Raw genomic sequence first — 12,470 nt, forward strand, 5'->3', positions numbered from 1 at the left:
TGGTTATCGTGACAGAGGGAATATGCACTGCCATCTACAAGGCATTTAACCTACTTATCTGCTAAATGCTGAGGAATTATTGAGAAGAAAAGTGGGGAAAAATGCTAATAATTTTCATACAAGTTACCCATCATCATAACCAGAAAAATAAATTGCTTTTGTAAATGGAGGCTGAACACAGTGTGCATTCAAAGGCGCTCCATACGCTAACTCCAACATACCTGCCTGTCACACAAATCCTAACAGTGAAAAAAATAAAGGCTGAAATACAGAAGGGATCTATCCTGCCTGACAAACTAGTTTTTATCCACTGTATTAAAACCTGTATTTTATGCACTGTATTTGCCTTTTTTCCCCCCGCTGAAGTCCACAGTGACTCTAAAGGAAGGTTAAAAGGATATCACTAAAATTAACCCTAACACAAAAAAGGGCTGGTCCAGCTAACGATGAGGTATTTAGAGATCTCATTCGTCTTCTAATATCAAAAAGGAAAATGGAAAACAGAATCAGATAAGGAAGAAAAAGGTGACTGACATCAGGACTTGTTAGAAACACCTTCCCTTTCCCAAAAAGGTACAAGTCTGCATCCTGTGTATCTTCCTACTCTCCATTATTGTAAATGATTTTTTTCAGTTTTATTCTACCCTTCTCAAGCTCAACTCCCCACGAAATTCAGGTTTGCAGAGGAGCACGACACGTAAACCATCTGTAGTCCCCCTGTTAGCACAAGGGCCAGTAAATCAAGGTGGTTGATGTTACCTCCCCTCCCTTACCCATCTTCTCACTCTGCCCCACGGAAGAGAGAACTTAAGTGTACATTACACAAACCATTTACATTTAAAAAATCCTACATATGCCTTTTTAGGAACGGCAGCTGATTAGAACAAAACTCAATACACTGAACTATATGAATACAGTCCCTTTTCATCCCTCCTCTAAACATGAATTCTTTTCCTCATCCATCTCTGCCTAAAGCAGAAAAATATCCAGTTGAATTTCTTTATTACCAACATCTAACTACATTGCCCAGTGTTGCAACTAAACAATTCATGGAAAATGCTGAGCATTAAGCTCCTACTGATAAGAGTAAAAGCCAAGAGCTCTTCCCTCTGCACTGTCAGATGGAGATTGCTGCTTAAGCAACTCCTTCGCAACAATTCTAAATACGGAAAAAGCAGCATTTCCTTTTTCAAGCTGAATGTATGGCTTATTTACAAGTAATCCACAGGCTCTTCTATACGAAAATACTTTTTTCTTTAAGATATACTGACTCTCCCCGCTCCATTCTCTGCAGCTTCCCAGGTTCTTGGCCTGCACATGCTTTAAAAACTAAAAATGAAATCACTGCAAACGCAGTCCAAAAATCCTGTCATGAACTCATGGTATTACTGCCAAGGAACGTTTACCAAAATGCAATGAGTGCAATTATAAACAACGGAAAATACTGACGGTACAAAAATCTGTTCTAATTTTAACAGAGTATTCTTCGAGGTTTAGCAACTATAAAAGCCTATTTGAATTTATGCCAAGAGAAATGGAAAACAGCAGTATCTTCATATCAACATCATAACTTTTATTTGTAATTTTTAAAATGGTAAACCACGTGCTGAATTACATGTACATCAACAATACTAAGAGTTTACCACTGAAGGCTTCCCTCTTTTCCCATGACAATGAGAAAACGACATCGCTGGAATGCTAGGACTCTCAGATGGACTAGACAATTAACAACTTCTAACCTGTTGAGCTCCCTGATGGCCCGAAGCCTACGTATGTACCGACGGCAGCTTGGCAGGATTGAGAGATGATGGGCATGCAGGGTTAGGAAGAAACATTCTGTTGGGAATTTCGGCTCAGAAAATGGAGACGGATCCCTGTCTAGAAAGCAAACAAAAACGCAGTATAGGTGAATAAGTTAGAAAATGAACTGCCTTATCTAGGGGTGAAACCTTGAACTCAATTTTCTTGAAAACAAGTAAGAGCATCAAGAAAAAACATTTAGGAATAGGGGGATTATTTGCTGGAATCAAGTACTTCTAAGCACCCCCAGTATCAAAAACAGAAGGCAGAATAAGCGCTTAACATATCTCTGACAGAGTACTCACAAAGTTCGGCAATCCAGGCTGCAACATCCTCCATTGTTGCTTTCACTCTTGTCTCATCTGTTGGGAGGTCAATACGACACCTGGGATGAAATATGTACATGGGATCAACCGTTTCCAGCTTTATCTTCGTACTTAGTTGCTGTAGTACCCATAAGAAGTTGAGCATAAAGCCATCTGTAGATACCAAACGATCATCTGTCTGTAGGGCAAGAAAATAGTTCAAGATGTAAGCTTGGAAGTATAAGGGTATTTTCTGCTGCTTTAACAGTATTCAACATAAATGCAGATATGCAAGTTCAAGAAAAGGGAGAAATTATGAAGAACATGGATCTGTAAGGAGACCTTCATGGTATCAGGAAGGTCACTGACTAACTTAACACATTATCTTTCTCTATGGTTCAAGTAGTCATTCTCAAGAACATTAAACAAACACACAAAAAAGAAGTAGTAGACCTAAGAAATTAAAAGGGCCTCTTTCAAGAATGGTTTGCCACACATACAGACAGCAACAGAAGAGTGTCAAAGAGTTGCTGGGCTTCAATTCGTAAGTTTTGTCTTAAGTGTAAAGCTTCTATTACTTCTTCACTGGAATTTCACAGAAATATTCCTAGTCATGGTTCCAAATGTTTGCTTCTCAAAAGGGGACTTGAAGACAACAATGATGCAAACTTCAGTTGTTCAGGATTCATGCACAGATTTTATCACAGGAAATGAGTGCAATGCATTAATTAAACAATGGCAAAAGAACATCCCTGTTGCTTCACTGGAACCATGCCAGTTCATAGCTGCATTGCTCCTTCTACAGAAGCCACACAAACAAAGCCCATCAACTCAACAGCGGGGAAAAGTATTTTTTGAACACAGCCAACTGGAATGAATTAATTAATGCCCCCTATTAGACTGAGGGCGAGGGGAGTGTACAGGGTTGGGCGTGGGGAGTACAGAGCTTTAAACACCTAATATAGAATCTCTGTTAATCGACCTGTCAGTCCTAAGAGAGGGAACAACATAAACTGATCAATTAAGTAAAACAGAATAATTTCAGAAGTGGGAAAAGTATTGAAAGCGATAAAGACTGATGGCAGGGCTTCTTGCCTCTTGTAGCAGGCACTCAAAATTCTTTCATCCTCCATTCAAGAGCCACGACTGCAAGAGCCATCTAGTGCTGCTTGTGCATTGCCTACGTCCAGGAGTGACAGGGAGAGTGTTCCTTCCACTTACCTGCATTTGTGCCTTTTTCATGTTGGCATTAACAATAGCTGCCATGTAATTGAGAGCTGCTTCTCGCGTTTCACCGTTCAGTAAAATACTGTGTAGAATCTTGAACAGCTCTTGCTGGAATTTCAAGTGAACATTCTGTCAGGTTGCACATACTTCTCAACATCGCATTCCCACTTTATTGCTCCATATTTATGTTCTACGAATTCCACAAAACTAACTACAACTTCTGTTACGGTTGTCTTCTCACCATCATATGCATATATTAGTTATGAAATTAATTACAGAAAAGATGTATACAGACCAGTGCAATACACACATTTCTAATACACTATGCATTTTTTTCCTCATCCTTTAGCATGAACTACAATCCATGACTAATCATTCTGTTATTTTCTGAACTGGCTTACAGCCTTCGAAAAATATTTGTAGCACTGTAATTTTTTTCCCCTAATTCCCTTCAACCATATCCTAACAGATTTGTTGTTTAATACAGAAGCTAGATTATTTTAGATTATATTCTTCATCTATGTCAAAACCAAAAACATACAATATTTTTGCTTTTTTTTAAACATGAGAACACTTACCCTTGCTGATTCCAGGTAATGTTGCAAAGACTGGCTAACAACCCGGGTGTTTTCAAGAGTAATTGCAGGCCCTGAGAAGTACTTTTCAACTACTTTGTTCTGAAAGTAGGATGAATATTGGCAAATGTATTGAACATACTGGGGAAGGGAAAACAAGCAAACAAACAAAACACACAACCCCACCACACTACTAACAACATCCTTCTGTAATACTTACATCATCTTCAGCAAAGACAGAGAGACTGAAGAAGGCTCCAAGATAGGAAAGTCTTTGCAACTCTCTTCCTGCACCTGTGCTTAAAGATTTAGGTAACCATAAGGGCAAAGAGACAACCTAGAAAATAGGAGAAATTGCAAGTTAATCAAAGCTGCCATATCGGCCACACTAGTTCATCTGCACTGTCACCTTCCAGTGTTTGCCCCTTGCCCTCGATTCTTCAACATTCAGTCACACCAATAGCTAAATGGAAACCTCTCATCACTATTTCAGCAGTCTAAGCAAGTCTTGTTTGTCCTAGTTTTTCTAAATTCTCAGGGATAAGGACTCCCTTTACCAGTTTAAACTATTGTTTAGCATGAGATACTAGGGTAGTCCCTGTTTAGAGTTCTGAAGAACATTATCAACATGAATCATCCAATATAACAAAGTTACATCATTCTTTTAACCTGAAAAAAAAAATAATCAGACTGGATACACTTACCAAACTGCACATGGGGTGCGTTTTCCCAAACTTGATTTCACAAAGTTCACATAGTGCCTATAAGGAAATCCCAAGAAAAATTACCTCTGTGTGTAATTCTTAAGTAACCTGTCTGCAAATAACAAGCTTAAGATAGTAAACTGCTGAAAGAGCCAAACTTTTTTCCCTTAACCAGTGGAAAAACTTCCAACTTACAATGCTGAAGAGGTCCAAAAAGAGCTGGAGCACACCCTGCTCCCATTTTAGTCTCCACATTTGTTCCAAGTTGTCTCAAAAAAGCTAACATGTCTGACAGGATAATAAATTATTGCACTTATTTCAAAAATTAGCTGTGCAAATTGTTTGTTTGTTCAGAACTTAACAATGCCTTTGCTGGACTCCTGAACTGCCACATGGAAGTCAGTAACAATAATAAATAGAGCAATTGTTCTATACATACACCAAGGCCTTTGTCTTTTGAATCAGAGTGGAAAAGCATCAGATGAGCACAGAAGCCAGAAACAAAGAGCCCTACCCAAGATCTCTCACTCACTTTCAATTGAGCACAGAAAAAAGAAGGGAGCTCTAACAGACGATTCTGAAAACACAAGAATACTGTAGGCTTGCACATATGCTGCTTCTCCTGTATTACATGTTCTCATTCTTCAATTATACTACAGCTAGTAACTACTACTCCATCCTTTTGGTGCACGCAGTGCCAACAAGAAATGATCACAAGTAGCCCTTATGTGTAGCCAACCACCAAATTTGCAACGGTTAGCAGTTTAAATCAAGGGGAATAACAGAAGAGCAAGAAAGCACAGAACCAAAAAAATTTGTTATTTTTGCAAAAGTACCCAAGGTGCTTAGTCAACTTGATTTGCAGCACCCCAGTCCAGCTAATTTCCTGAATTACAAACTAAACCTGAGATGTAAAAGCCTTTTTGGCATAACACACTAAAGATGCTAAAACCTGACAGTGCTCAATTTAGCCAAGAAGTTAGCTTGCTCTTTTGTGGCCAAGCACGCTTTTCAAAAGACTTCTGTTTTGTCAATAAAAGCAGTAGGAGAGAGGCAGATGTAGGGACTAAAGCATGCACTTAAAACCCCCAACTTTTCAGCCAGGGAATATTATAACATTCTCCTACAGTAAATAGTCACCAATTCAAATAATTTTGGGTTTAATGCAATAGATTTTAGTTTCCCACATACAAAAGTGAGTCCAAACACACGCTGGTATGGATACTGGGCCTTATTTCCAAGGCTTAAATTGGGAGGAGCTTGGCAGGATTTTATAACCATCCATAGTATTAGAACTAGTATGGATGATGCAATCTATACATTCAATTAATCTTACAAGTAATACATATAAACATTTCAATAACCCTCTATGCAGTCTCTGTACATTAAGCTTAAGACACAATTTGCCTCAGACTCTGCTGGCTTTTTAATGGTCTTTTACAGATCCCATACCACAGCAAGCTTCCAACATAGAGTTTAGTAAAAATCCACTAACCAAAGAAAGCCCAAAAATGTTTAAGGACATTATCTTGTAGAGAGTTATCCGTAATCATAAAGAAACTGCTGCTAGAAATGAACAGTCCTTACCATAAGGGGGTATTTAAAATTGTCACTATCAAGGGAGCACTCTTTGGAAGCTACAGCCAGGCCTTGTAAGATGGGAATAAAGATCTGTAAAAACAGAAGGAGATTACTTTATTCAAGAATACAAAGCAATCAAATGACACTATTGCTGTACACAGCATGAAATGTCTGTTCATTCTTCAAATGCAAGTTACACAAAAGAAAAACTAACGGCTTTTCTATTATAAGTCTGAATGCTTAAGAGAGCATTCAAAGCTAAAAAACTTCTTGATCTAGTACAAGCGATGTATTGACTGAGCATAACAACTTATACATAAAAACTTCTCCCCAAACACTTGTATTTTTCCTCATTACATTCTAACTTGTTTTTAAACATTTACTTTGCAAACCAAATAATCCCAGAGACACAGACATCTAGATGTGAACATAAAGCTGACAGATACAACCTGAAGCTGACAAGCAGTAATGTCAGCACACTGACAAAAACCTGCTGTTGTTCCATCAAGTTCTCCGTACGTGGAAACCACACGGGGAAGCACACACACATTTCATACAGGACCCCTGAAGATAACTGTGTACATGTGTGCAAGCATGTATATTATACATACAAACAAGAACACAGACTCTGGAGAGGTCTCCAACAACGTGATTGCCCAAATGGGCAGTAATTTATTTTCCTATACACCTGGGGCAATAACACAGCTTTAAAGTTGCATGTCATGTAAGCAAGTTGGTTTTGTGCTGGTAAGTTCTAACTGCGGTAAAAGATAATAAGCAGCAGTCAAGGACTGTTATGAAAGAGGAAGTGACATGACAGGAACTTATTAATCAGAAGTAATTATACTCAATTAGTAAGTCCCAATCACACAGCTCTGACAACTGTACCCTCACAAAATAAACTCTTACAGTAATTTTGCAACAACAGGAGGTCCCACTGAATTTTCAATTTAAGTATATTGTGCTGCTTCTAAGAAGACACAAAAAACTATTATTAAATCCTATTACAGAAAAGGACTATAAAGAGTTTGTCGTTTGCTTCAGCTAGAGGAATGGTTCTCCTCTCCAGCGTAGGTGACCTTTAAAACTTTCCATAACCACTTTTTGACAGTCATAAACATACTCTCAACTGCATGAACCTCTACTAAAAGGTGTTCAGACAGAGATATAAATTATTAAAAGGTACTTGTACTACGCATAAAAATTAGCTAATGCTATTTTTTCCAAAATTGGAAGGATCAAATGCCATTCTGAAGGCCTCTTCCTTACAGCTAAGTCACATAATACTACAGGAGCACTGATTAGAGAGGATTACAACCTCACTGATCTGCTTCAACATTGTATGGGCTAGAAGAAGTTTGCTAGTTTTCTGTTTTAATTACTAGGCCCACTAGCTCCAATTTTTTATCATCTCAGTGATCTACTCTGACACACAGAATAAACCATCTAATGTTTCTCAGTCATTTCTTCTGTAAAATACAAACACGTAATGGACTAGGAGTTGTAAAATGCTCTTAGCACCTTAGATGCAAACTATTAAACTTGCAAAGGGTAAAGACTGCAATATAGAAAAAACAATAAAACTTTCTGAGTGTGATTACAGAAGACTGCTGTCTTACACACACATTTTTAGGATATTTTGTACAGAAGCACAGAAGAATGAAAACCCAAGATCAATCCTGTAGTACATGCCTGCATATTCCGAGTAGTTTACTTCACTATTACATAATATTCCCTGGTTATTAACAAATGCGGTTTTAATAATTAGAACCAGCAAATAATGAAGGTTAGTCTTTTTCACAAAACGCTAAATGAGTTAAAAACGAACAAAAACAAACTCCAACCGCTTAACAGGTTGCTAGCCTTGAAGTAATAGTGAAGTAACTGTGAGATGCAGAATAAAGCTCTGGAAATCCTCTCTCTTGGATACTACAATTAGCAGAATCATAGAATATAATTATTTATGTTTTACCTATGCCTTACCTGTTTGAACACCTCTTCATCCTGGTAAGTCGTTCTCACCAGCTCCTGGATGAAGCCAAATGGGAGATTCCTACACAGCATATATGGTACCAGCAAGGACTGCTGCTGCAATGACCTTTATTTGTGTAGAAAAAAAAATAATCCAAAACTATTGATTATTCGTAGTAGTATTTGTAAAAACGTCAGAGTAATAACATCTAAGGATGTGCCACAAAGCAAATTATCAACATGGAGACACACCTACTCCTTTCAGAAGTATCTAACTTGTCTTCTCAAGTTACTTGTGGAAAGGTTATTCTGAAACAGATGCTGCTGCCAACATCCCACTTCAGCTTAATGAAGCTGGAAGAAAATAGCAGCTTCTGTATAGTAATTGGCTCTCCCTCCTACTCCTCTCTAACAAAAATATTTTTTGTTAAGCTCAACCAGTGGAGGAACAATGTTTTTTGATGTTTGTTTTTCCAGATTAAGAACAGAACATAACAGTAGTCTTTTCTGAATTACTACAGGCATTACTTTCAACTGCTCCCTACGATAGTGGATAACTGGTGCATCTTTAAAGATTATAGAAATATTGTCTGGAAACACAAACATAAAACCATGCAGATTTTAGTAAAAGTCATATATCCTATTTTAAAAGTCCTTTTACTGTTCTAACTAAACAACTGCTGTTGAAACAATTGCACTTGAAATGTGTCTTGATTTAGGGTAGAATGTCTACACACAGATTTACATTACCAAATCTGTTGTGGTAAACTCTCTGAAGTAAACAAGTGCTATGACACTTCAGCAGTTTTTGCTACACATTTTGGTAACTTTCTCAGATGCAGCTCTATTGGTTATTGACTTTCCCAGGAGTACTGCCCCAACAATCTGCAAGTAAAACAGTTTATGCATGAGGTAAGGCAGAAAGCAGCTTGGTTAACTCAGATCCCCCACTTAAACCGTTCAAATCAACCTGGATGACTTTACCCAGACACAATTAGAAGACACTTACACTACTCTCTACCCACATATCAGTGGGAGCAATAGTCTCCAATGGCAAAGCAATAAACTATTCCTCTGGCACAGAACTGTACCCTGCTCCAACAAGTGATCTTAGTTTTTTTATCTAATCCTCAGAAGGAAAAAAAAAATAAAAATCCCAGAACAATCTACCTTTCATGACTAACATCAGCTGTATTTACCTTGGTTGTGTTAAGGATCCCTGTAGCACCAAAGCAGCATGTGAAATGCACTGTGATCGGATGTTGCTCAGTAACTGGCTAACTGTTGGCTGGCTACACATCTGGTAAAAATAACTTTATTTTAATACAAACTAAAAGTATTCAGAGACAGAACAGACAGGAAATGTGACAAATTTCTTTATTCATGTAGTATGAATGTAATATGCAAACTAAGATTTAGCACTACTCCAGCTGAAAACCTTTCAGATTACAGAAGTGTTGTCTGTTTGGTTCTTTCCCCAGAAGCAAAAGTTTCATAGAACGCTGACAGAGAGCTGGTCTTAGAAAAGTGTGGTTTACATGGAATAAACTTGGATAAAACGCAGTAGAGATCAAAAGGGGAAGGACAGTTTCTAACACATTGCTTATTTTAGAGATAAAACATATATATGATTGGAATATAAAGATTAGTAAGAGTCAAAGGGACCTTATAAACTCTATAAATCTATTTTTACACAAAGCCATCAAGAAGGAACTATAGATTTCCACCAACTTTCCTCACTGAACAGTAAAAAAGGTGTCTGTGACAGCACTGAGACAACTTCACTCATCTGCAATATACCTTTGGTGCTTTCCTCTCCTCTATTCCAACTCTGTCAAAACACTCAATGAGGTAGTTCAGCATCTCTGTCTCCTTACAAGTTTCAATGGTGAAGTGGTCGCTGCAGGAATCGGAAACACTTGAGCTGCCAGAGCCTCCCATACTTTAACACACACAAAAAGAAGAAACAAAGCATTAGGTACACTCCTTCATCTGTGCACAATCAAATCATCCATAAGCTCTTGACTTCCTCTGTCAATGTTCTGAAGACTCCATCCTATCACATACGTGGCTCAATAACAAAGATCACGTCTGTGATCTATGAAGAGCTCTCCATTTAACAGCTTGTCCAACTCAAAGTTCAGCTGTACTGTAACACGACTGAAGAATCAATTATTGTATTAAATAAGTATCTGAAAGACAGCCACAAGGTGCACGACTTCAATGGGAATCGATAAATCTTGTTCTCACATGGCAACACCAAAACTGAACGGTCTGTAAGTTGTACCTGACATCAAAACTGTTCAGACACCCAGGACATCACAACACTTCTGTGCCATCACACAATCTCTGCACAGTCTCTGTATGCAGCATTCAAAACAGTGGGAATTTCACCAGCTCTGTTAACACTAGCCAAACCATGGAAGGTAAGATCCTCCCACTGCAGAGAAGAGATCTTAGCTGATAAGACAGGGCTGTAAACACTTTATATATTCTAAGGAAGGAGAATAAACAAAACAGGAGGTAATACATCAAAGAGGCTGTTCCTTTTAAAATTTCCACGCTAAATATAATTCAATTTCACCACAGTTCATTTCAATTTCCTTACACTACAACATGCCATTAAATACTACAGCCTCAAGGGGAGGGAAACAGAGGGGGACACTGATATTGTAAACAAGAAAACTAAATCCACAAAACCAAAACCACGCTTGAGACGAGAGACATAAAATACAAAAGTGAGAACAGAACTCACAACTCTCAATCTCAAGACTTGTTATCTCAACAGATTTCTTCTCTACAAAACAGCTTGGGAAAGCTAATTAAAAGCAAAATTCTCATGTTACAGAAGGGAATAAAGAGAAAATATATTCACTTTATGTAAATTAACTTAAAAAATAGCAGTTACGTGGATGGTCTACTGCTATTCCTCAAAGAAAAGTCTGTGTACAGTGAGGGTGGATTTAAATGAAGACCAATTTATAAGCCCCAGATCTTAAACTGGAAAAATAAGAGTGTTTGTTTCCTTAAGTGAAGCTTTTTAAAAACATGTTTAAAACTACGAACTGTCAGAACTGGAATTTCCTTTAAACTGTAAGATAATTTACATTTTAATAATCAAGCTGTACAAATCTGTTGTGCAAGCTTTACAGTCCACCAAATAAATCAGGCAAAGGTTACTGCTGCTAAGCATCTGGTAGCTCAGCATGTTAAGAAATGGAACTTCTAATAGCAGCAATCTCTTCTTGCAGAGAGAATGTTTTCGGTTATTCAATTAAAACTAATCCACGTAAAACGCAGATTTATTAAAATAGTCAGTAACCATGAAATCATACACATCTTTTCTGTAGTTGCTTTTAAACCTCTTGACTTCTCACATTCAGTTTAAAGATTACTCTTTTAAAAACATCAATTTATATTAAAAAATTTCTACTACTACTATAGTTAGTCTTTCTGTTAATGATTTCACTGCAGCAGTAACTGAAATTATTCCAATGAAAAGCTCACGCATCCTTCAGAGACATATTGAATGCCTTGGTATTTTCAGAATGCAAGTTGTTGCATAATTGTACAATTACTTCGTTTATAATTTAACTAACATCTTACTGCTGCCTGCAGAATGCCAGGACAGCATTTACAAACTAAGACTCCAGAAGCACAGCAGCCTCAGAAATCCTTACCAAAGGCTTTCCAACTCCATACAACATTCGGGTTAAATTGCCAACACGATGAAAATTAAAAACAACAGTGGGGAGAAAAATAATCCTAAATTTCACATACACAAAAAAAAACTAAACCTGTGTTATCAAGTTCACCCTCCTGAAATTAGACTGGAATGGAAAAGAGGAGACCTTGTTGGAAGGTCTTCCAGTTAATGGTCTGACTTTAGCAGTAGTGTCCCAACACACCACAGGAACAATCAGAAAAGCTAGTGGGGGGGGAAGATCATCTAATACCAAACATTTTGGGGCATTCCCTGACATCACATTTGGGGCATTCCCGAAGTCTTGACCTAGCTTAATTTCAGAAGGCTCAAGCAATTAGATTTCCCCTGACTTTTGCTGTAACTAAAATACTTCGAATAGGACTGAAAGTCTTGGAGGAACTCTCTTCTTCACAGCTGATCAACATGCATGTAGTCTTTAAAACTCCCATCTTGTTTCCCTTAAATATTAGTAAATTGTAACCGGTTCTATTAGACTACATGGCCAGCTGCAGGCCACCTCAGAACTACTATCAACCATCCTCAGGGCTCTGAATGCTCGTAGAAAACATTCATGATACTAGCCAGACTACAGAAGTATCAC

General features: G+C 37.8%; 1 protein-coding gene across 3 annotated transcripts in view; it reads right to left on the reverse strand.

The window, feature by feature from the left end:
* UBE4B (ubiquitination factor E4B) overlaps window positions 1-12,470 on the reverse strand; it is a 39,781-nt gene that overhangs the window by 10,182 nt on the left and 17,129 nt on the right. For all 3 annotated transcript variants that reach the window (XM_086625817.1, XM_086625816.1, XM_086625815.1), the window contains 10 exons: window positions 9,964-10,105; window positions 9,363-9,463; window positions 8,176-8,290; window positions 6,199-6,282; window positions 4,612-4,668; window positions 4,128-4,244; window positions 3,911-4,009; window positions 3,327-3,440; window positions 2,106-2,304; window positions 1,740-1,878 (listed from right to left, as the gene is read on the reverse strand). In XM_086625817.1, the coding sequence (XP_086481943.1) occupies window positions 1,740-1,878; window positions 2,106-2,304; window positions 3,327-3,440; window positions 3,911-4,009; window positions 4,128-4,244; window positions 4,612-4,668; window positions 6,199-6,282; window positions 8,176-8,290; window positions 9,363-9,463; window positions 9,964-10,105 (1,167 nt within the window). The remainder of the gene's footprint in view (window positions 1-1,739; window positions 1,879-2,105; window positions 2,305-3,326; window positions 3,441-3,910; window positions 4,010-4,127; window positions 4,245-4,611; window positions 4,669-6,198; window positions 6,283-8,175; window positions 8,291-9,362; window positions 9,464-9,963; window positions 10,106-12,470) is intronic.

The sequence above is a fragment of the Tauraco erythrolophus genome, chromosome 23 (assembly GCF_009769465.1).
Source record: "Tauraco erythrolophus isolate bTauEry1 chromosome 23, bTauEry1.pri, whole genome shotgun sequence".
Lineage (NCBI taxonomy): Eukaryota > Metazoa > Chordata > Aves > Musophagiformes > Musophagidae > Tauraco > Tauraco erythrolophus.